At 42.8% G+C, this 25,455-nt stretch overlaps 1 protein-coding gene across 1 annotated transcript; it reads right to left on the reverse strand.

Annotated features, from left to right (window-relative positions):
- Window positions 1–1,388: 1,388 nt before the first annotated feature.
- On the reverse strand, window positions 1,389–22,474 carry NAA30 (N-alpha-acetyltransferase 30, NatC catalytic subunit). The gene is made up of 5 exons (XM_050975709.1): window positions 22,363–22,474; window positions 21,160–22,080; window positions 13,715–13,838; window positions 11,647–11,702; window positions 1,389–4,860 (listed from the first exon to the last, which is right to left on the reverse strand). The coding sequence occupies exons 2-5, from the start codon at window positions 22,075–22,077 to the stop codon at window positions 4,723–4,725; spliced, it is 1,236 nt and encodes a 411-aa protein (XP_050831666.1). The 5' UTR covers window positions 22,078–22,080; window positions 22,363–22,474; the 3' UTR covers window positions 1,389–4,722.
- Window positions 22,475–25,455: the final 2,981 nt, after the last annotated feature.

Here is a 25,455-nt window from a genome sequence, read left to right on the forward strand (position 1 = left end):
AGAAAACCAGTTGTTATCAAGCTCCTGTATTCAATCTTTGGCCACTACCTCCCCTTTGTTACCTTCTCTCAGTCTTTGACGCCTGCAGAGAAGCATTCACTTCAGCAGAAAGTAATTTTCCTTTCCTGCTTTTGCTTTCTTTTTTTTTTAAAGAAAATTCCTCAAATCAAGGCAATAGCTGCAGAAAATAGGAAAAACACCTCTCAGAGGAGTTAAGAAGCTCTTTAGGGCATTTTTTGCTGATGGTCTCAGGGTTCAGTTTTGGTTGTGATAGATAATTTCTTAAATCCAGGATGGAACCTGTGGTGGATGCAGAGCTGGAATTTAAATCTGTTTCTCCCAGGTTCCATCCTCCAGCCACCTGCAAGGGCTGAACAGCTAGAGAATAATTCACTGCAATAACAGAATCATGGAAGGGCTTGGGTTGGAAGGGACCATCTCTTTTCACCCTGCCACGGGCAGGGACACCTTCCACCATCCCAGGGTGCTCCAAGCCCCATCCAGCCTGGCCTTGGACACTTCCAGGGATCCAGGGGCAGCCACAGCTGCTCTGGGCACCCTGTGCCAGGGTCTCACCACCCTCAGAGTCAGAAATTTCTTCCTCATCCCCAACCCTCTGTCAGTTTGAAGCCATTCCCCATGGTCCTCTCACTCCACCCTTGTAAAAAAGTTCCTCTTTAGGTACTGGGAGTTTGAAGGAATCATAAAAAAAGCTGGAAGGAGAAAAGCCTGGGAGCTCCTGGCAGAGGAGCAGAGGTCTCTGCAGGTTGGTTACAGCCCTCAGTCACCTGCACACCACACACAGCCACAACTGCTGGCAAACCTCCAGGGGTTTAGGAGCCTGGACAAAATAGTAGAGGGACTCGAGCTCAAAGTACATGGAAAATTCTTTCAGAGGATTTTAAAAGTACATTTTTTCTAAGTACATACAGGACTCGTCTGTATGCTTTGAAGAGTTCTCAGCACTGCAAGGGCTGCAAGCAGCTCTCAGTTCTTGCTTACTTGCAACCAAAATAAGAAACCCTCCTCCTTACCTCCCAGGAAAATCCAGTGTCTGTGTTCGGCATGACCTAACAGGCATAGAAAAGGACCCATTTCAGTTCAGATGTGACACTGTTCAGACAAATGATGTTCAAGACGCTCTTGACACAGCCACAACAGTTTTCAAATCAAGCCACAACAGGCAATTTTCTCTTGTAAAAATTTTCCTACCATTTTTTTGTCACAGAATCCCAGAATAGTTTGGGCTGGAAGGGACCTTCAAGACCACCCCTGCCATGGCCCCTTCCAGTGGCCCAGGTTGCTCCAAGCCCCATCCAGCCTGGCCTTGAGCAAGTGTGTGTTTGTATTTTGTAGAGAAAGCAAAACAAGCATTAGAACCTTCCAGGTGAAAAGGAAATAGATAAACAACGTAACCATTTATTTGACTGCATTGTATTTAGACAACTTGTACATTTTGTAACCCCACTGGTTTTGTTCTCATCAAAAAGGATAAAGGGACAGAAGAATATAATCCACTCAAAACAGCAGTCCAGTCTTTTGAGATACACTTGCTATTTTCATAGATGCCCACCTGATACCTGAACTCCAACACAGGTTGTAATGTTTATACAAGACCTGAAGATTTTTCAACACAGCACTGAGTTGTAGCAATGTCTTGCAGTGCCCTGAAAAATAGTTTGTGACATACTCTGCAACACCAATCTGATGATGCCTTGAAGGTGATGAACCTGATCATTTCTTTAATAAAACAACATAATGAATGCAAACATCCAGACTGACATGTCAGCCAGTAGCAACATTTGGGCAAATTTAAATATAAAAGCAATCAACTCCTTAGTTAGATTTGTCAATGCAAAAAGGCGAGGGGGAGAGAACTGTGTTTAGCAACAGACAGGAGAAATAACCAACCTTTCCTTGCTAGATTCCTTTTGAAAACCTATGCAAATCCAAGGCTTCCCACTTGATTTCCTAATCCCAAGCAGCACAGAGAACAAATCTGTTTGACAGGACCCAGCACATGCAGCTCAGTGTCTCCTGCAGTGAACTCTGTGACACAGCAGCAATGGCAGAACCTTTCAGGCCATGTGCCCTTTGAAAAACAAAAAAAAGAGAGATCTACACCTATTTAGCTCAGTGTTTTCAACACAGGCATGGCAGAAACCACTTCTTACAGTAACCAACCAGAATTGTATTTGAAGTTTGCTCCAGAGGGATGTTTTTGGCAGTGAGGAGGGATTTCAGCTCACTTGCCAGTCGGCTTTTGAATCTGAAGACACCCACGGCTTAAATATTAACCAATAGAAAACTTGCCTGTCTGGCTTTGCAGAGTGAAACCCCAGCAAGACACACAAGGCAGCCCAGTTTGCAATTTGTGAATCAAGCCCAGCAGCTGCTTGCAAGGTCTGAAACCTTCCTGATCCAGCTCCAGGGCAGTCCCTACATCCTGGACCACAGCTGAGGGAAACCTGACTCAAGGGATTGAGTCCAACATTAAAGTCTTAACACTGATCAAAACTGCTGAAAAGCCACCCAGAAAAACTGGGTAACAAAAGGTTTTATGGTGTCACAAGGCAGCAGTGGCTACACACAGGCTTTAGGCTGAGCTCCAGAATGTCCTGGGAGTAACAGACCCCACTTACAACACTTTGTCTTGGGCACCCTTTTAAAGATGAGTTTTCTATATTGAGGGGAACAGACCCCCTCAACAGCACAGATGGTGTCTCTACAAGCAGAAAACTCAGAAGGGCCAACTTCCATTAAAAATCTTTATTTTCAAATACAACTCATGATTTGTACATGGTAAGAAACGTCCATCACCATGTGCGATTGGTCTGTGCAAAAGGCGGCTTTGCTCAAATCCAGTTTTCCTGCACAGGGCTCTTTTCCAAATGATACTGGAGGTAGGGGTTTTGTTGGTTTTGCTTTTAGTGTACAGTAATTAGCAAAAATGAAAACAAACAAACAAAAAAAAATCCCATGACTCAAACCAAACCCTAAAAAGGAAAAAAAAAAAGTGTAGTAAGGCAAATCTGGAGAATTCGCTCAGTTCCATGAGAGTGGATTCACTGAGAGTTCATCCTTTTGATCCCTCTAAGGACCATCCACGTCAGAGCTGGACTTGATCCTGGTGGGCCCCTTCCAACTCTGAATATTCTGAGATCTCTGATTACAGAGGTGCTTCCACAAGTCAACTAATAACTTTATTTTTGTCTTAAAAAAAAAAAACCAAACCAAAAAAAAAAAAACCAAACCAAAAAAATACCCCCAAAAACCCCCACAAAAGAAAAAAAAAAAAAACCAAAAAAAAAAACCCCCACAAAAAAACTGAAAAAAAACCCCAACTGATTCATAGACCTGGGCTATGGAATCACACAGAACAAGAAAGCCTTGATGCTGTCATTACTGAAAAAAATTGATGGGTATTGGTAAAACCTATGTAAGAAAGAAAAGAAAAAAACAAAAAAGAAAAACAGCAAGAGTGAATGCAAGAAAGAGAGACAGAATTCCTTCCCCGCTGCTTTGATTTCAGAGGGGAAAAAAGTCCCCCAATAATTTAGCTCATGTAAGTTGAGAAAATGAGAACAGCTAAAAATGAATATGATACACCTTGAAATTCACTTCCAAGACCAAGAACCAAAGATTGAAGCATTTTAGAACACTGAAGCAAAGCAATCTGAATCTGAAAAAAAATTGTTCCAACTATCTTAAAATAGCTGTTTCTCAGAGCTTCTAGCAATAATTTTGATTAAATAAAAATCATACCAATATACATTAATTTTTCTGTATCTTCTTTTAAAAGAAGTCCCTCACTCTTTTAATGACAAAAGTGCATCCAAACCCAGCAGAGATTCACTGGTGCCACCAGGTTCTTTTAGCAGCTACTCAAGGTTTTCAAAATAGCTTACACTTCTTGCTATAAAAAGGGCCTTCCAAACCCTTGTTTGGGAGAAGTATCCGAATTATAAAAATCTGAAATAATTTATTATCAAATCCAGAATTTAAATAAAGGCAGATTTTTTTTTTCCTTGCAAAGACAACTGAAGAAAGTAAAAGAATAAAAGCATGCACTCCAAACTTAGAGTTGAAGACAAATATACTTATCTATACAGGCACTGGCAGACGCAATTTAATGGTTACTCGTTGTAACACACACCCCACCCTACAATACATTTTTTCATTCACTAATCACTGAGGTACCAATATTTAAGAATGGAAAAATTCAATATTGAAAAATAAAACCTAAAATTGAAGCCTTTTTTTTCCTTTTTCTTCTTCTTCCCCAGAAAACTATGGCAATTTTTGTATGAAATGTTAGTATACTTATAGAATTTTACAATCTACATTGGCTTTATTTTGAATTTTCGGGAACCAAAAGCGGCGTTCCCATCCAGGTTTTCTCTGCTAAAACGTTCACTGTGTGGATGTCCTAAAGAGTCAGCAGACTTGCAAATGAATGAACAGATCTTGGCTATCACCTGGCACATCTGGCTGGTACCAAAAGGACTCGGAGTCTGAGACAATCGGCTTTAATTCGGAACAAATGCGCCATGCCAAAGTGCAACGAATGTGTGCGACACTCAATGGGACACTGACAGGTTTAAGAGCTGCATGGAAAGTACTAAAAGTCCACCTTGCAAAGCAATTTGGGACAAATTGCATTGCATGCAAAGGACAACTCTGCGCTGCTGGGACGTTGCTTGCTGGCTGGGATGGGGTCTCCTAACGCAGCCACAGTTTCAGACGCAGTGCATCCACTCCATTTAAATAGTATCTGAACAGCCTCTTGTCTCGCACAAAACCAAGGTTTTCATAAAGTTTCAAAGCAGACTTATTTGTGATTTCTGTTTCCAATACAACCTTTAAAGGAGAAAAGAAAGAAAAAGAAAGAATAAAAAGCGTGTTGCGTTAGTTGGCAGTTGCAAGTACACGATTGCTGAACCAATTCCAAAGGTTTTATTTAAAGGTATGGTTGTTAGCAATGAATGGAATTGATTTCTTCTTATCTTTACTTAATTAAGCAATATTTCCACATTAAGAAAAATATAATGCAGCAGTTCATCCACAACTGTCATGGTAAACAACATTCAAGATTTAGTTCTTGGCTGTAAACAGTATTTCAGTTCACCACCTCATAACAAGGGTAAAAAACACATCAACAAACAAATCCCAAACAGCCTCTGTCTCCCAATATCCTCCCCCAACACCCAAGCTACCAAACAGGTTAGGGTCCAAACCATCTTTTGAATGAGTAATTGAACTTCTGCATGTCACAAGAACTTGGCACATGAGGATTTAATGATTTAATATCTTTGACCCCTGACTCCTTGGAGTTAGATGTAGAGAAAAGCTCTGAATTGACACCAGCTGTCAGACCCAACATTTGCAGTGAATATTCGTGCTCAGCACAAGAATCACACAGTGCTCTGGACTGGAAGGCACCTTCAAGATCATCCAGTTCCAATGGGACACCTTCCACTATCCCAGGTTGCTACAAGCCTGATCCAACTTGGGTACCAGCAAATACCCTAAACTCAAATCACAGTGCACACTAGAAGAATAAGGAGAGCTTTCCATATTTTTCTCCCTCTGTTGGTAAGATCCTGGTTGCAGAAAGACCTGTCAGAAATAACTCAGACCAAACCCAAGTCCAAGAGTAGTCTAAATTAAGACTCAAAATTGTCTCAGAATTCTCAAGCACAGGCAAAAAACTACACTGGCCTTAACAAGATATTAATCACAAAACTTCAGAATTTTTCATAATTGTTTCTCTCTCTCTTTTCTCCACATGCACTGGACAGGGCTCTGCCATAACTGACAAGCCCTGCATCACCTCCACATAATAAAAACTAATTCTGCCTCTTGACTTGTGTCCAACTCTATTTAAGGTTCAGCTATAAGCAAGAACAGGGGCTGAACTAACAAGGCCTGGGCTCCATGCACCCCTGATAGTGAACATCCACATCCTAAACAGCAGCTGATGGTCACTGTAGAAAGACCATAGAATGAAAATACAGGACCAAAATCAGCCTGGATTTGTAGAGCAGGTAAAGTCCATCTACTCTACGGCTTCTGTGGCCTCCCTTCCCTCAGGCCACATTCCCACTCCCTTTTCCCTGGCCTCTCCTGCCAGCTTTCTCTTGGTTCCCAAGCCCCTTCCAAAGCCACCTGGCAGAAAACCTTTCCTTTTTCTCTCCACAGGGTTTGTTTTCTGCAGTTTCAGGAGTGGCTAGGCCATTGTGAAAGGGGGAGGCAGCCAGTGGTCAGAGTGGCCTGAAACTTGAGTCAAATATATGCATTAAAAGGATTTTTAAATCTTATTGGGGGTGACCAGTCTAACCACTGGCTGCCACATTCCAATGGGCAATTCCACCTGTGTTTCTCAGTGTAAGGATATTGAAAGAACAATGAAGCTGGGGATAATAACCCAATGAACAGTATGAGACTTGGAAACAGTTAGTTTTACAAAAAGGAACTAAGAGTCACACATTGAAATATTAATCATCAGAGTTCTTAAATTACAGCAGGGCAGTACTCTAGCTGCACACTTAAGACAACCTAATTCAATTCTCAGTTTTGTGACAAGAATGAGAGATTGAATTTCTCTGTTTGGCACTTCCCAGAACATTACTAGCAAGTCCTGTGAGCTGATGGAGAACTCCTAACAGCCTTCATCCATTAAAATGGGTAACTATTCATCTGTAAGAAATTATGGAAGCACCATCATTTTGCTGGAGAAAGCTATTTTCTACACATTGTAGAAGTCCTTAATTCCAATTTAAACAAAACATTGAAGCCAAAGAAGGAATCTGACCTGTGCAGAGGATTATTTATTTGAACTCTCAGCTACCAAGGGCATTCACTCTCTCAAAGGTTCAGTAACCTGGCACAGTGATGTAACAGCTCTCTATTCAACTGCAAGCACCAACACCTGGCAATGCTAAAACACTTCCAGCACTGCAGGTGATTGAGCTGAAGGGAGTGGTTAAATGTTGAAATACAGGTTTGTTGGAATCCCACTACCTGAGTGAATGCTCATCTTGAAAGCAAATGCAAGAGATTTGCTCTGGTATTTCTAAGGAAGTCTCAGCACAATGAAAAGTAATTCCCTGATCTCAACATACTGCAGCTGAAGACATGTTCCTGTTATCTGAAAAGGAAACACAGGCATATTTTATTCAGATTTCATTTGTTTCCTTTGGTGAAGAATGCATCTCTTCCTGTGTGAGATTTTCAATCAAGCTCCAAACCTTCAATTGTTACATTTATTTCTGCTCTTGTGGGTCGATTTTGTTGTAACAAATGCCTGTTAAATGCTCTGATATCACAGCAACACCCCCCCCCCTCCCCGTGAAGGGCAGCAAAGCTCTGATTAGATTTAACAGCATTTTCTGCTCAAGTTGCAACTTTCTAAAGGTTGTGACATTCTCTTTTATCTTAAATTTCATAAACCAAACATTTTAGCTCAACTCTAATATTAACTGAGTTTAGAAGCAAAGAGATTTCTATATTAAGAGTGGAGTGCAATGTTCCTTGTTGCTACATTTTCACACCTTTAATTTATTCCTGAACTGAAGCCAATGGGAGTGGTCAAGCCCTCTCACTTCTTCAGCTCAAACTCTGAAGGAACTCAAGTTTAAAACCGAAGTCATAGAATGGATACAGCCAAATCAAATTAAGGAAGTCCTCTCAGCATTCAGAGGGGGTTGCTATTCTTACTCTTAAGTCTGGCAGATCATCAGACTCAAGTTATGAGGGCTTGTCCAGTGTCCTTAATCAATTTAACTGCCTTAACTTTTAAAGACAGGCACTACCCAAAATCTAAAGTTCATACTTTTTACATTTTGTAGATTATGGAGAAACTAAAAATATCAGCAATGTAATGATTCCAAACAGGATTCCATAAAAATGCACATTTCATTTTTACTAGTGTGGTGCTGGATTAAAATGACACACCTACTGGTGTGGCCAAAACCCCCACTCTAAATCACCCTGAAGTTCCAAAGGGAAGTCCCATGATAATCTGTGGTTCCCTTTCATATTCTACATTTTTGCTTAAAAAGAATTTTGGAAATCACTTACTGGTGTCTTATTTTCACTAGTTACCAATCAATTCCCTTCATATTACTGAAATATTATATTATTTTAGTAATATGAAGGGAATGGATTGAATGCAGATTCCTCAGTCATTTGTTACAGATGGAAAACCTGCATATGAACAACTCCTCCTTTCTAATTGTAATTAAGGGATGTAACAGTTTCACAGGATGGTCTTCAGCTGCAGAGTTGTGGGAAATTACTTGCCAGCAAAAACAGTACAAAAAGCAGCCAAGACACCCACCTTGCTGCAGTCAGCACATGCTTTTCTCTTTTAAACTGGAAGAAAAATATTTCCAAAACTTTGGAGCTGAAAGTAGAACTAGTCACCTTCACCTGATATATTTCCATAGTTCCCCTTTTCTATGCAACCAGCCCAGAGTTATCCTAAATCACTGTGATCCACTGGAAACTCAGCCCAGTACAGTTCACTATCCCAAATATCAGAATTCATGAACATCAAATACTTGAGAAAGTCACAAAGGTAAAAAAACCAAACAAATCAGAGATACATGAGTTTTGTAATGTTATATGCAGACACTCCAGCTGGAAGCTGCTGTGTGAGTACTTTCTCCAGGCCTGAAGGTTATTTCTGGTTCAAGCACCCACCCCCAACAGCAGATCACTTCCCTGGTTTCTATTCTAATGTAGGCCATGGCCAGCTCCTCCCCTGCACACAGATTCCATTCCACTCAATTCACCTCCTCACTTACTCCAAAGCTTTCCCAGAGAAAATCTTTCACACCCCTGAGGAAGACTCAGCCTCTCAGGCATGGTGCTGACCACTGTAAACCACTCATTCCACAGGCCTGCCTTGGTTTATTCCCACTAAAACAGCCTACAGGGGAAAAAAATGTCCTTAAACACCAGAACATTGCAGCAGGCTTTGAAATGCCACCTATCAGCTGTGATTTGTCAAGATTTTCATCTGTGGTGTTGTATAAATCCTTTGTTTTTCAGGACTCAATGCTGGTACCTCCAAAGCCAAATCTGTGATACTTCGAAAAGCAACACACTGAGTGAGGCATTTATCAGATTATATGCCACAAATTATTAAAATTAAGTCTATTTACTGCATCTATTCCATAATTAGATTGAAGGGAAGAGTTTCCAAGCAGCCTTTGGAAATTTTTCACAACACCCACAGCTGCATATTCATGTTTTTAATCCTATTCCAAGCAAGTTTCAGAAAATAGCATTTTGTTTTTAATTGCACTCCATCTTATCTCAAAAAGCAGTATCTTTTTATTTTCATCAGGATTCTGATTTTATTATAAGATGTAGAAAAATACCTTAAAAGCTGCAGGGATGATTAAACTATTTTTATGCCTCACACAGATAAATTATTGTGATGCACTACTTTGTGTTTGATGAGCTTTAAGCATCAATTAATCAGAAACTGATCTCCTGACAATTGTTGTGAAAACTGGTGAGACCCAAGAGCTGGGCAGAGCTTTTCATGGGTGCCTAGTTAGATTTTTCAGATTCTGGTCTGACTGAAAACTCAGCACTCCACCACATAACATCCTTATTTTACACCATTTTGGGTATGTGGAAGAAGCCTACTCAGTGGCAAAGGGAAAAAAAAAAACAACCAAACATGGAAACATTGGCTGTTTGGTTGTGGATAACCTGTATGTGTTAAAGAAAAACATAAATAAAAATAAGTGTGGGTGTGCTTCAGTTGATGATGCAGAAAAACAATCAGAAAAATACTCTGCTTGTATTCCATGCTCCCTAAAGGGCTCCCAGTTGAAAATTTAGTGCCAGCACAAGACTCAGCTGGTGCAAAAGCCCCCAAAAATCAGGGGATGAGTTTGAAATCATCATTCTACAAGGAGCAATTCCAAAACCATGGCTGCCCCACCCAGCACACAATTCAAGAAGTCTGAATTGCAGTGCCTTTGAATAAAGAGACAGAATCTGCAAAATGCCCTCTGCCCCTGGTCCAAAGCATTTATACAGCACCAGAGAGGAAAATCTGTGACTAAGACTGAATGAGACCTCACTGCAGACCTGCAACCCTTACCACATTTATTTCATGTTTGTAGAGATAAAAAGGATCAATATAACAGTGGTAGAGGAAAAAGACACAGAAAGAGGTTACTGTTAGAGGTCACCTGTTAGATAGTCCAATCTAGAAATGAATTTACATGAGGAGTAGCACACAGACATTCAGAAATTATACAGTAATTAGTGCAACTCAGAGCTTGAGTAGAAACATCCAGTTCTACTCCTGACTCTCTAATAACAGTGGGTAATTCACTTCCTTTCTTTGCATCTCACTTCTGCAGCTGTGGTGTGAACACTGTAACCCTGATCCTCAAGTGTTCTGCAATTTTTTAAAAATCTTGACTAGTCTAGAAATGAGAAATCAACTCAGAACCATAGTGGAAAGCAATGAGCAGAACAAACCAACCAATCTCTCCTTGCTTAGTTCAGTGTAGACAAATAGTGAAGGAGATTAGAGGAAAGCATTTTAGAAACCAGGATAGAAGCAAGAAGCCAAAATAAAGAACTTAAAAGAATTACAGACTGCACTGTAGTGCCCAACTACAACATAAATTAGAAGGTGAGGGGGAAGAAGACAGCAGCAAGCAGAGGCATGAAGGGATCACAGGGGAAGAATAAATTTCCCAATGAATGAAGCCAGAGCTCAGGCAGGGATGCTGCTGGAAGAGAAACACAACAAGTGGAAAAATAAACTGGAGTGTGTGCCAAAAGTCCTGTGACACCAATTGTAGCTTTGCATAAGAAACTTCCCCAGGGGCAGTGGGACAATGGAGGGAGCAGCTGAAGTGAGATAACAGAGAGATCAAAGGCTCATTATATGACACACTGAAATGACAGTGCTCACATATCAGGAACAACAGCACTGTGCCAAGGAGCTGGAAGCTAAGGGACAGATAACTGGTTAAGGAGGATGGATGGATGCAGGGAGAGCTCCTCAAAAGTTAAACAAGGCACACAAGAGAGTTGCTTTCTGTATTTATATTTAAACAGAAAGCAGGAACTGTAATCTGGTGGAAGAGTAACAACTTGTAGGGCAGGGAAGTTTGCCAGTGGTTCAGCCACTCTCCCTGCAGATCTGTGTTGCTGAGCTAACCCACTGCAGCCCTGCTCTGTGCAGTGTCAGAACAGGCTGATGAGTGCCTGTGATAAATCCACATTCTGCAGCAGCACAGCACACACTGTTCTGTGCCTGGGTGTACTCTGAAGGGATGGCAGGGCCACACAGGACATGCTCATCCCACTGCTCAGCTGCACCTCAATGGGGCCCCTGCAGGAAAATGGGCCTGAGTGAAGGCTGAGGCAGCTTCACAATGGAAATTGCTGAATTTCAGCACTTGGGACAAATTTAGAAAGTCCATCTCCTATTTGTGCCGTACTTCTTTTAGAGGTTGTTTTCCCTTTTATTATAAAGGAGCTCTTACCAACTTATTTCCCACCTAAAAAAAGTCCTGGAGAAGAAAAACCTGTGAAATGAATCCACATAATAAGAGAGTGCAAACCATTTACATTATGAAAGTTTTGATTATAAAATCTTACCTCATCACAATCTCCTTCAACCATAGCATAAATAGCTTTCTTAACCAAGTTTGTACCTGAAACAGAGATTTCAGTAAGTGTCAGAGTTGCAGTGCAAAACAAAAGTGCCAGTTTATATATGACTAATGTGTGCTACCTACATGACATGACACCTGGGGAAAGGAGGGAGGAAAGAAAAACAAGGAGTTGCAGTCAAGCTGCAGTCTCAAGTTTGAACACTAAAATAATCTGTGAAGTTATCCAGAGACTCAGCTCAAGTGCAAGATTCTTGTAACACAGGGATATTAGAAACTGGCTGCTCTGCTCAACATGGTGTTAAATATAGCCTTCCAAGATGTGATTCATTCCTTTTTGTTGCATTTAAAGTCAAAATCTGCTGGCATGTACTTGAAGGACATTCAGCTTCCATGGGAATTTCCTCTTATTTAAACAAATACTTGAATTAGTAACAGAACTTATGAAACCACTGTTTTTATGCCTCACTCCCATTTGGGTTTGCTAGTATCTAATAATATTCTCAAAGCCCATCCCTTCACCTCAGTCTTTAATTTTTTAATCATTATTTTACATCTATTTCACAACAGTTCTACAAATGTAATATCCCTACCTGTCTGTAGAATTGGGGTGAAATTGGAAGTTGATTTCAAAGTTATTAGTGGAAAAAACTGCTGTTCAGTGAAATTGCATAAATCTCACTTCCATAAGAAGACTATGGAAAAGGAAAAAAATACCCAAGGAATCTACAGAATGTATTAAAACATTCTCAAAACTTTAATCAAATAAGATTTTCACTGAATGTGATGATAAAATTGTTCTACATTTAAAGCAGATCTTCAGATTAACAGCACACTTTGAGAAACAGCAAAGTGGCAAATGTAGGAAAAAGCCAACATATATAATGCTAAAGTAAGCAAGGCTTTAAAGAAAATTCTATGTATGTAATTCTAATTTAACCGACTGACTAAAGTGAGGGAAAAGTCTTGCAGTGATCTTCATAATAACAGCATTAGCTCTTATTTACTTCTGAATCCAAGCACCTGCAATTAAATTATGGCAGACTCCTTCATGACTCAGCTAAAAGGAAAGGAGAGACAGTGATTTCTCAGTATCATCTTCCTCTGCTCCACTAAGAAACCAACAATGGCTTTTGAATTGCACTGGGGAAAGAAAAAATCTGCACATGCTTGAACAGTCGTGGTAATGTGTTTTTTTGGAGGTTTTTTTCTGGAAGAAAGCAAACACAATGATACATTCTGCAATGGATCACTGTATTTTTTGATTGCAAGCAATTTTCTGTCTTTAATCACAGAAGCATGAGCTGTTCAGTGTGGATGAGTGGTGAAGCACAGTTCTAAGCTTTGGAGCTGATGTCTACATTTAGTTAAAAATACCTTACATAATGTAATTTCACAATAACCAGCATGAAAAAATTAAGTTCCATAAGAAGAGATATTTAATTAAGCCAACTTGGCTAACTTGGGAGTCAGAATGAAAATCCCTTCATCAGGGCAAAACAGATTAATGAGAAAGGGCAAACTCCCTGCCAAGAGTGATTTCTTTACCACATACCTTCCCAACAAAACAGATCTCCATTTCAATCATTCAAGTAACATACACAGCTATTTTTCTTCCCTGATTAATACAATAATGAGCTCCATACATTCTCCCTGATGGGTAATATATGAATAATTTATAGGGGGAAGTCAGGAAATAAGTTCACTGTAAAAAAGGAGCCTGAACACAACATGGAAATACAGTGATGAGGGCACACATAAAACCACAAAGCAGTTCCCACTGTTATTTGGCAGTGGTGGAGGCAGAGGTAAGGGGCTGCTGCCTGCCTTTCTTTTTAGCCTTATCAGATCCCAGGTGTGAACCTCACAGGGCATTTCAGGTTATTTGAACAGAATCAGAAAAGCCACTGGGGAGCCTGTGTGTTTGAGTAAGGCGAGGATGACACACAAAGCACCACATCCTGAAATCAAGTTCAGCTTAAATCTTTCTGACAGCTACAGTTATCCCAGCTAGAGGATTTAAGGAAGAAAGAAGAAAAAAAGGCTATTCTTACCAATTCCTTTTCTTCTGTATTTGGAATCCACTGCTAACATGGCTATATAACCTCTGCGGAACATCTTTTTGTGCATATCCAGCTTGCAGACAATGGCACCTACACACTCCTCACCTACCATGGCCTTAAAGACAAACACACACAGATGGAATTCTCAGTTTGGGATCCACAGTGCTACCAAAAGCAGTAAACCAGTTCATTTTTCAAGTCAAAGAGCTAGATAAAATTTGTTTGTATGAAGTTATGAAACAGTAACAACGTAAATTTTAAAAGCATCTCCAAAAGTATTACTAAGATTAAAAGATTTAATTGCTTTATTACATTCCAATAAAGTTCCAGGACAGTTAACAACCAATGAATTATTCCTGGAGAGAAGCACGTTATCATTTCACAAAGTCTACAGGCAAGAATACGTGTGATTAAAAAGGGAAAAATAAATAAATAAAATAAAAGACCAGGTTAAGGCATAAATTACCCTTTCATATGGGCTTTTGCAGAGGGAAAAAGTCCATTCCTATTTTATAGTGATCTGAATTTTCCTGTACAAGGGCTGTGCTAGATAACATGCTTAATTTTTGTCTGGTTTTAATGTCAAGGCCACAAAGGATCAGAGAAAAGTGTTGCTGCATTTAATCTTTAGACACTGTCGTTTTCAGTCATATGACACCAGGAGAACAAACAAAAAAGCACAGTTAATTTCACACATTTTAACTACTGGGGGATTTCGTTTGTTAAGAGCTCTGCACTGGCAGTTAATCCCAGTGGCATTGTCACAGTAACTGTGGTCAAGGAGACGTAGGCATCCTGAAATATTAACAAGAAAAACCCCAAAAAGGAAAGGACTCAACTCCTCCCCAGACACTCAGCAAACCACTTGCACACCCACTCTGTTCACCAGAATTTTACCATGAGACAAAGGAAAACTAAGTGATGTTAACTGAGGGATTAGGCAGCACAAGGGATTAATGACATTATAACCTGCAGCAGTAGAACTGAGTAATGCTGCAGAGTGGGACAGCATCCAAGGGGAAAACAAATTCCTGTGCACTCAGGAAAGATGGGCAGAGATAAAAAGAAACTCCTAATTTTACATATGGCTGTGTGAGTGGATCCACAACCTTTGACAGACCTGCAGGGAGGACCAGCCTTGGGCTCAAGTGCAGCAGCTAAACCAAGACCACAGCACATGATTGGCACAAGCATGTGCTGGCACAAGGGCTGCGGATAATCCAAATTTACAACTCTAAGACATGTCAAATGAAAAGGACTTGCTAGAGCCAGCACTGCCAGGCCTCAGAGCAGCCACCTGTGAAGCCAGAGCTCACTGCTCCAAAGCCTGTGGTATAAACTCAACCACCTGAACCTTCATGCACAGCTTGGAGACTAAAGCTCCATGGACACAAGATTCCTTCCTGCAGGTCATACTGCAGGCACGGTCTCTTCACCCCAAAAAGAATCAAGTCTTTGAGCATCTCCACCTGGATGGGGGTTATTAACAAGTCAGCTGTCAACCAAAAGCTGCAGCAAAGGTGAAATGAAGCAGCCAAAAAAAGTACAAGCTGCAGTTCCAAAGCCCTATGATACAGCATGATTATAACCCCATTGCTAATGCAGCTGGAGCAAATATAACTATTGCTAAGTTTTTATTTGGCAGGAAAACACATTTCAGCAGTATCCAAGAACAACCCTGAACAATCTAACGAGTGGTTTTTAAAATAACAAACAAAAACTGTAGCATGATCTAACTGGACTGAAACACAGAGCCTCTAAGCAATCTTTCATTTGCTCCAAAACACAGGTTATTCCACAGAAAAGAGGAGCTGGGCCCATACTCAAGCAGTGCATGCAAAGTTTCAGCTCAAGGCAAGTTCTTTATCTCAGCTCAGACCTGAGAAAAGCAGGGAGTTAAATAAAGAGTATCATCAGACAAACTGCTCAGAACATTGCTATAATTATGCAGAGTACCTAGATGTAATCTTATACCTCACTTAAAAAAAAAAAAAAAAAAAAGGCACACCACAAACCAGCATGTTATAGTTGTGCTTTGCCCTGGAGTGAACACGTGCAAACTGTTGATCCTAACAGTTATGTGTAGAATTTTTAAGATATATATATAGATATATATATATATATTGCATGTTTCAGGAGTAGTGACAATCTAGACATTTAATACATGAGCTCTTTCTTATACAGGGCACCTTTCAGAAAAGTTATATTCATGAATAATATATGTCAAATGCTAAATGAACAGCAAAGAATTTTGTTTCAGTGATCAAAGAAGCAAATACCCACTGGTTTTACCACTGCTGCCAGAGAGCTGAATAAAGAATTACTCTGTTACCAGTTCTCCAAACCCTTAAATTAATTTCTCTGTCTTAAGGCAGGTAAGTCTGGCAGGTAATCTACAGCTGTTCCACTCACAAAGGGAGTGCTGCATTTCCACCTCATTTAGAGGGGGTTTTGTTGCCTTTCCTCTCCTTTCTCCTTTCAAACCTTATCTAAAGCTATAAATGAACCTAAACCAAAATGATGCAAAACTTTACAATTTAATTTCCTGGAGAAAGTTAAACTGTGTGAATAAAAAAAACCCCAGACTGAAAAAGGGAGAGTTGTGAGGAGGGAAGAAAAGTAGCTCCCACACAACATCATTCAGGAAAAGATAATCATGGGCCAAATTTTCCTTTCAGGTATATGAGAGTACTTCTAAACATGCAATTTTCTACAAACAGAATTCAGCCTAAATCACTATTATAAGCTCCACAGAGTACTAGAAGATTTACTCCAATAGTAGGTTATTAGTAGCAGGATTAACATACATGAATCCAAATCCAATATTTGCATCATCTTTGTTCCTATGAATAAGTTTAAATGCTTAAAACAAACCAGATTTTAATATACTGGAAGAGCTAGTAGAGAAATGTCTGTAAATCAGCAGGAACATTACTTTTCACAGAATTAATCAATTTGTATTAATTTCATTATCAGAGATGGCATTATGTCTGTCAGCCCCAGTCTGAGTATGCATTTAATATCCAGATCCTGTGAGTTTTGTTCAGAGCAGATTAAAACAGCCGACTAGCCCCAGAAGAGAAACATTTTGCAATGCAAACACAGCAGAACCTGCACTGCTGCACTGCATTTTTCCTTTCACACCTGCACCAAAGTCCATCCCAGGCACAGCTGGGTAGGAGCTGGCTCACATTTAGGGATCATGTTACCAAATGCCATGAGAGGATACACTCAGGGTAATGCTTTTAACCTCACTCTGCCACTTCAGCCACAGCTCTTCCAGGACCTGGCAAATCACCACCTCTCTCTGCTTTCCTCCATGAACCTGGACAGCAGCAATTCCCCCCTGTGTGAGGAACACCCCCTGGAATAACTGCCCTGGCTGCTGTCACCTGCTCAGGTGCTGCAGGGACTTCAGTTTTCACAGAGCCACCAACAGTGAGAGGCTGTCTGAAAGTGTGATCACTCCTTAAAACAAACTGGAGTACAAAGTTTGCAAATTTTCCTACAAAACTTCTTCCTACGTCTGCCATGAGGCCAGGAAGACTTCTCAGACAACCTCCTGACTCTTCTGGTTCTTCCTTTAAGCCCCAGGTTTCCCACAACTGAAGAACAGGGATGATGTCTTACAAGTCTTAATTTCAACACACCAAGACTCTTGAATCAAATCCAATTTAAAAAAATGCAAAGCATTAGTATAAAACAAGACTTAACTGCAGTCATTTAGGATTTACAACACATTTAAAACCACTTACATGGAATTAATGGGTTATTTTTAAACTTGTGAAAGTTTAAATTATAAATGCTGCTATAGCTAGTGGCAAAGTTAAGAACCCAATAAAAGCATAGATTTTCTAGATTTTTCTTAAAAGGCAGCTGAGCAGCACAGTGAATTACAGGAGAGGTTACAACACTCAGCCTTTTATTACATTCTGTCTTATCCAAACTCTGGCACAGAGCAAGGTTTCCTAAGCTCACCTCTCCCACGCTAAAGGATTTTGAAAACAATTTTCTGAAATATTTAATTTATCAGTCTGAAATGCAAGCTTTAGAACTTCAGCACTGCTAAGACTAGAAGCTTCAAAACCACTTTAAAAGAAAGCTACAACGTTGAAAATGCATTTACAATCCATCTGGGGACAAAGATGTAACAGTGCTTAAAAATACTTCACAGGAAACACAAGATGCCCCTTGCCCCTGTCATTCTTTGACAGAGGAGTGGGTATTTGAGGAGAAACTGAGCTGACAGAGCTTCTGAGAATAAGTAAAAAGCAGGCATTTACTGGGCACCCACACCTAACACACAGTCCAAACCTGCTCTTCTGAAGACAGGCAAAACATGAGTTGAACCAGGCAGCTGGAGTTTTACAGAATCCCAGAATGGTTTGGGCTGGAAAAGACCTTAAAGATCATCTAGTTCCAACCCCCTGTCAAGGACAGGGTCACCTTCCACTAGAAGTTTTTGGAGGAAAATATTATTACCTTGCCACAGTCCTGCAGTGGGACACCTCAGCACTGAGCAGTATTCCCAAGCTGCTACTCCTAAAGTCAGGATAACAGTTATGTGGATAAATTGGATATTGAATTTAACAGGGTTTTAAGACTTTGAGTACCTCCAGGTCCTTTCAAAGTGGAATATTAACTTCTTCTTTGAGTGTAGAGTTAGGAAGTGGTCTGAGCCTGAAAAACTCTGGTCACTACTGACCAGTCAGGGTTGGTCTCTGCCTTCCCTCCAGCTGTGCACTCCCACCCCTTCTCTTGCACCAATGCCTGGGACATCCAACAGGAATAGATTTGGAGCTCTAAACCAACAGAGCATCACCCTAAATGAGCTAAAACACACACATTTACAAGTATATGCTGGTCAGAGGGGTGTCTTGGCTCCCAAAATCACAGGAACACAGGGGCTGGCACAAGGCAGGAAGAGGGAGTTGAAGAGACAGGAAAAACAAGCACCAGCCTGGGCAGCACCAGCCCTTAGAGCAACTGGGCAGCTTAGGAAGGCCAAACCAAAATTCATCAAGTTTCAAATCTATGCAGTAAAGTTAATAATGTCCCCAGAAATTAGCTTTGCATTGCCAGAATAGGGAAATTACGTTTCAGATGGTTCACCAAATAAACCACCAGAAAGAGACAAGTGCTGTTTGTTTAGGGAAAATACACGTTTCATCTTAAATTTCAGTGGTGTCAGTCTATTTCACTCACAGGGAGAGGGAAGGAAAGGTGCCATGACAGCACAGGGAAAACAGGTGAATGTGCTCTGGAAGAGTTTTCAAATGGTGACGGTGAAATTCAGTAAAGGAATTGGCTGAAGCCTTACAGATCTTTTTCCAAATACAATCAAATCACAGGTTAACCCCTCTTTCCAAAACACTCAAAACCTGAAACCAGAAGGGTGTGGGGCCACAATGCATTAAATCAAATTATTCTGTGAGATCAGGCACTAAGCTTCATGCTCACCATCCTGACACTTCTTGCTAATTGAAATATGCAGTCCCTGACTGAAGATAAATATTTTAAAGCTATTTATTGGAGAGAAGTAGTTCAGGAGTCCATTAACTGCAGGAACAAATTATATTTTATAGATCAGAAAATGTTCAAGGCAACCTCTAAGAAACAAACCTCAAAAATACTAAAACTAGTCACAAAAAAACCCAGCCTCCCAACAGATGAATTTGACACAGCATGCTGCAAGACCTTCAAATTCTTAAGCAGATAACAATTTGCTGGCTTTAGACATTCACAGTCATATATTATTCTCTACACTTTTATGTACTTTACATTGTTTCACCTTTTTAAAAAAATGGCAAATGCATTGAGTTCAAGAAAAGTTTTGTTGATTCTTAAGGGCTATCAAAAAATGAAGCTGTCACTACAAAATAAGCTTTCTTTCCCTTGAGTGATATCTTACTCTTTAAATACACTTATTAGAAATCATCTGTTTTAGTTCTCTGTCAAACAACTTGTCACTGCTCTTCTCACAACAAAATTCTCCAGTTATTCCCTGACAAAAAAAAAACTATAATGAGTGAAAGTCTAAACAAATGCACTGTGATCGGAGAGTATCCAACACTGCCTTGGCATTACCAGGGCTGCACCTGATGCTCCAAGGATGGACTTTTGTAGTTCTTGAACATTTTACTCTCAGTATGAAGTAAATCTGTCACAGGAAGAGCTCAGGGTTTGAACATCACTGTGCTCTGATCAGCATCCTTGTAATGGCAAACATGACTTTGCACCCAACAACGCTCTTCAATATTTTCATATTCTGTTTTGTTCCAGAAGGTCAACATTTTGCTTTGCCACTGTATTCCCTCTGCAAGGTTTTAAGAGGCACAGTTCCAAAAATCCTCCTATACATCATATCAATCCTGCTATAAATTCTAGCAGATCCTAAACCAGGAACATTCAGGAAGTTGAAGGCCAGATGGCCTCCATTAGCCTCACCTCTTATACTCAAAATTTCAGAGATACCCCTGAACTGAAGGGTGACTTGGCTCTGGCTAAATCAGACCTTTCAGAGGGGTGTCCAGCCTTAATTAAAACATCAAGAGACAAGAATTCATAATTTTCTTTAGCAGGGAAGTGCCACAAACTCCCCTAAACGTTCTGTCTTGCAGCTGTGAGTGCTCCTATGAGTGAATCAAGCACAGCTAAGCCCTTGCTATGCACATACACTCCTCAGGCCAGCTTCTACTCACTTTCATTTACCTGTGGATGCATTGTCATCCTAAAAGCATGCAACTGAGACAGAAAAAGTGCTAAACATTTAGGAAGGCAGGGGGCAGCTAAACCAGCCTTTCAACAGTGCACTAGGAATAATACAACACTAAATATGCTGTTAGTGCAGGGAGCCAACGTGAGAATTCCTGCATGCTGAGAGCACTCTCACACCTGTAAAAGCAACACAGTTGGAATTGTCTTTGTCAAAGTAAGCTCACAGATCAAAAAGTCTGCTAAACCTTTCACAGTGCCTCTCCACCTATCACTTAACATTTATGTGCCAGCCCTGCTTCAGTCAGTTTTAAAACCATTGTGCAAGAATTAGCAAGCAGTTACAAGGCATTAATGGACTAAGTACTTTCTTTTTCAAATCCAAGCCCAGGAACTGAGACAGAATCATAAAATGAGCTACCAAAGGTCACAAAAGTCAATGTCAAAACCAAGATTAGAAGCCCTGAATTCCTGGATCCTAGCCCTGTGCTCAAACCCTTTCCCCACCATTCAAAACGTGTGTTAACAAATGTAGAACTTCGGGCACGTGCTTTACTTGTACCTGCACGGGTCACAAGGGGACAGGTATTCCCAAAAAAGCTTGGCCTTACCCACAAAAAGATGATTAAAAGTATTTCCACAAACGCCAACCCTTCCATCCCCTCCTCCCCAGCCCCAAGCCACTCCCAACTCCTGCCCTCCCTTCTCCCTCCGGCACTTACCAAAAAGCAAAGTTGTGGCCAGTTGTGGATAAAATACCTATATGTGTAAATGGAGTAGGGTTCAGACAGATCTTTGGTGATCAGTCTCATGATATCGGGCATCTGCAGCTCTGACTCATACTGGACGTATCGTATCGTTAGGTCCTCCTCGGGCTGACAGTCCGTTCCCGAGCCTTTCAAACTGCACGCTGCTGCTAAGGACCCGGAGAGTAGCTGCAGGGACTCCTCCTCCCCTCCTTCATCCCCCTCCTCCTGCTCTTCCTCCTCCAAGCCAGTCTCTCCTGCCAGCCCATTGCGGGCTGCAGTCTTAGCAGCAGCAGCCGTGGTTGTGGCAGCAGGCTGGCTCCTGTCCCCTTTAGCTGGGGGAGAAGGAGGAGGAGAGGGTGCAGTCCTTCCCTGGGGAGGGAGGTGGTTGGCGTGGGGGGACGAGCAGGGCGCTGCGGTGGGGGGCGACGACTGCTGCTGTCCGGAGCCCATTGTTTTGCTGGCTCGCTTGTTCTCCAGCCCCTCGGGGGCCACCCCTGCCTCCGAGCCGAGGATCTTGCCCTTGAGGGAGGCCCGCAGGTGCCGCAGCTCGGGGCTGATGAGGCCGTTGAGCTGGTGGTTGTGGTGCGGGGGGTGGTGATGGTGGCGGTGGTGGTGGCGGTGCTGCGAGCCCCCCTTGCCGCCGTCGCTTCCTCCTCCTCCTCGCTGCTGCTCCAGTCCGCCCGCGGGTCCCTCCTCTTCCTCCTCCTCCTCCTCTTCGGCCTCCTCGTCCTGGGCGCCGGTGCAGGCGGCGGCGGCGGCGGCATAAGAGGCGGCGGAGGAGGAGGAGGAGGAAGCAGCCCCCCCTCCTCCTCCTCCTCCTCCGGGGAAGGGGGAGAGCGTGTCCCCCTGCGGGGACAGGACGCTGCTAGGCCCCGGCGGTACCTCGGCCATATCCTACGGGAGAGACCGACACAAACTCACCGGGGAAGAGGAGGAGGAGGAGGGCGCTAAACCCAACGGGGGCGACGGGAAGGTGGGGGGGAGGCGCGGCGGCCTCACGGGCCGCGCTCGGCGGGGAGCGGAGGGGGGGGCGCGAACAAAGGCACGCACGGTGCCCGGGCCGCGCCTCGCCGCCCCACCGCCCCGTGTGGCGGCTGCCCCGCTCCCCCCGCGGGCGCGGGCGGGGCCGTTCCCGCAGCGCTCGGGGCCCGGGGTCCCCCCGCCGCCGCCACTCACCGCCGCGTCTGGGCAGCTCCCGCTCCGCCGCCGCCAAGCGCGGCCGCCGCGGCCGTAAAACCCGCGGCCAGTTCCTGTCGGTCCTTACGACACTTCCTTCCTTGGCGGCGGCGCCTGGCGACGGCGGGGCGGGGCCGGGCGGGGCGGGGCCGGCGCCCTCAGTCCGGGCGGGGTGCGCGGGCTCGACAGGGAGCGGGACGGGGAAGGGAGTCGGTGACAGTCACGGAACCAAATGGCCTGGAAAAGCTCTCTGAGGTCCTTGAGCCCGGCTCATGACGGAACACATCCAGTCTTTCATAGACTCGGAGTGTCCTGAGCGGGCAGGACCCGCAGGGATCATGGAGTCCCCCTCCCGGCCCTGCACAGGGCGCGCCGACAATGCCACCCTGCGCCTGAGAGCTCTGAACTGTCCCAGCTCTGAATTCTGTCAAGCCTGGGGCTGTGCCCATTCCCTGGGGAGCCTGGGCAGTGCCCAGCACCCTCTGGGGGAAGAACCTTTCCTGATATCCAACCTAAACCTGTCGTGCCTCATCTTCCTGCTGCTCCCTCGGCTTCCCAGAGGGACCAGACTGGCCCCTGCCCCGGCCCCTGCCCTGCTCTCCTCAGGCACCTTTGGCTGCTCAGGTCTGACCTCTGCTCCGGGCTGGACACACCAAGTGTCCTCAGCTGCTCCTCATGAGGCTCCTCCAGACCCTTCCCCATCCCTGTGGCCTCCTCTGGATCCTCTGGAATAGTTTCGTGTCTTTTGCTTTCAACACCTCTTGGGATGGTGACTCCACCACCTCCCTGGGCAGTCCATTCCAGTGTCTGATCACCGTTCCAGTGAGGAAATTCTTCCTGACATCCATCCCCTGGCACATCTTAGGAGTGTGTCCTGTTGTCCTGTCCCTGTTCCCTGGGAGCAGAGCCTGACCTCCCCTGGCTGTCCTCTCCTGTAAGGAGTTGTGCAGAGCCACAAGATCACCCCTGAGCCTGCTTTGCTCCAGACTGAGCCCCCACAGCTGCTCCTCATCAAACTTGAGCTCTATTCCCTTCCCCAGCTCCATTCCCTTCCCTGGACTTGTTCCAGTCCCTGAATGTCATCCTGGATTGTGAAAAATGTGTATTTTATGACTGGCTTTTTGCAAATATTAAAATGAATATTAGATGTGTTATGTTAGAAAGTGATGCTGTATTAATTTTCTTAAGTAGTGTGTTAAATATAGGTTTAGGTTATAACATAATGTTAAAATAGAAACTGTGCTATGAAAGATACTTTTTCTAAAGAAAGGACTCACACTGAGATAGCAGCCACAGGACACCTAAATCTTTCAGAGAAAGAGAATTTATTGCTCCATTAACAGAAGAAAGGAACTTCTTCCCACCTTGCTCAGCAGCCGCCGGGATTCAGAGGAAGAAATTGGCGATGACCAGACAGAATCCTGTGTTTGAATGGAATTTATGCATCATGTATGAGATGTATGAATATACAACAGGCTGTTGTTTTTAAGGGTTAATCCTCTGTTAACGTGGGTCCTTTTTCGGGCTTATTTTGCCCAGAAAAGGTACCCAGACCATCCATTACTCTTTGTTTTTATTGTCTCATATTGTCCTAATCCAAATTGTCTAAATTATGATTACTCTAATTATATTGTTATTTTTATAACCATTTTATTACTATTAAACTTTTAAAATTTTAAAAACAAGCGATTGCCATTTTTCACATGGATGGAGGGGCCTAGGGCTGGACACAGGGCTGGCAGTGTGGCCTCAGCAGTTCCCAGCACAAGGGACAGTCACTGTCTGCTCTGGGCTCTGTTTGATCAGCCCAAGCCTGAGCAGGCACAGGCGCTGCCCACAAGGACATTCCCAGCTGTGTTTAGACTGGGGACAGGCACCAGGGGTCTTCTGGTGACACTGTTGCAGATCAGGGCGCTGGAGTTGTTGCTTTTCCTCCCAAAAGCTGCATGAGGGACGTCATTCCTGCCTGGATAAACTTTGAGTTGCATTGTATGGCTGGTAACAGTGGAAATTAGGCAAGGTTGAAAGACTCTCAAGCAATCTCTGCTGCTCTTCTGCCTCAAATAAATTCTTTTTAGATACCACAGCAACAAACAGGTCCTTTAGATGTGAATATTATATTAATGTGCACACAAGGCCCCTCAAAATACAGAGAAATTGTTTTTTTTTTCATTTTCTCATATGAAGCTTTGCAGGGCCCTCATAAGACTTGCCCATTTTCGTTTGCCACAGTTATTTCTCAAGGAAGTGACAGGTCTGGGCTTAAAAGTAAAATCCAGGAACTGCTCTACATGTCCTAACAGGATTCTTTAATTAGGAAGAATAAATAGTGTGGGGTTACAGCCTCTTGTTTATTAACTGCTTAATGTTGAAGTAAAGTGGGAAAAGAGTAGAAGACCTGTTGCAAACTGAGGGAATTAAAGGCTTTTATTCAAAGTAACTACTTATGGAAATACTGGGATTTTGGGAAAGAAATGGGTATCTGAATCCTTTTACATTTATTTATTCTTTTCCAAGTCTCCTTTGCCCCATCCCTGGAAGTGTCCAAGGCCAGGCTGGATGGGGTGTGGAGCAGCCTGCCCTAGTGGAAGGTGGCATGGGGCAGGGAACAAAATGATTTTTAAGGTCCCTTCCAACCCAAACCATTCAGTGATTATTCTATGATTCAGAAAGGTTAATTCATATTATCTCTATCCATGTTGGCTTTGTGCTCTGCAAATCTGTTTTTAAACACTTCTCTCTGCTCCACAGAGGTGCTCACATACAAAACTGTGTGCAAAGGTTTCATTTTATTTTTGTGTGTGTGTTATCAGGCACCAAAGGACCCCTGTGGGCCCGATGGAACTGCTCTGGCACAAGTTCACGGGCCTGGGGTAGTTTAAACAGAAAGAACAAACAAATGTCAGTGCAGGACTGGCCCAAATTCTGCTCTCACTTGCCATGTGGCTGCTATGGGATTGGGAGAGTCAGAGCCACGTGTTAGGGTGATGTCTGTGTGAAGAAGACAGTCCAGGCCAGGAAACATTGTTAGAGAGGGTGAAGATGATCTAAATGATCATGAAAGTCTGGTCTACTGGAAAGTGTTCCTGTCCA

Source organism: Serinus canaria, chromosome 5 (genome assembly GCF_022539315.1).
Source record: "Serinus canaria isolate serCan28SL12 chromosome 5, serCan2020, whole genome shotgun sequence".
NCBI classification, from domain to species: Eukaryota; Metazoa; Chordata; class Aves; order Passeriformes; family Fringillidae; genus Serinus; species Serinus canaria.

Excerpts from the sequence above, each read along its gene's own strand:
- NAA30 (XM_050975709.1), bottom strand. The coding sequence starts at position 22,077 with ATGGCCGAGGTACCGCCGGGGCCTAGCAGCGTCCTGTCCCCGCAGGGG. Across the intron at positions 13,839-21,159 it reads GGCCACAACTTTGCTTTTTG|GCCATGGTAGGTGAGGAGTG; the intron begins GTAAGTGCCGGA and ends TTTGTCTTTAAG. Across the intron at positions 4,861-11,646 it reads TTGAAGGAGATTGTGATGAG|GTTGTATTGGAAACAGAAAT; the intron begins GTAAGATTTTAT and ends TCTCCTTTAAAG.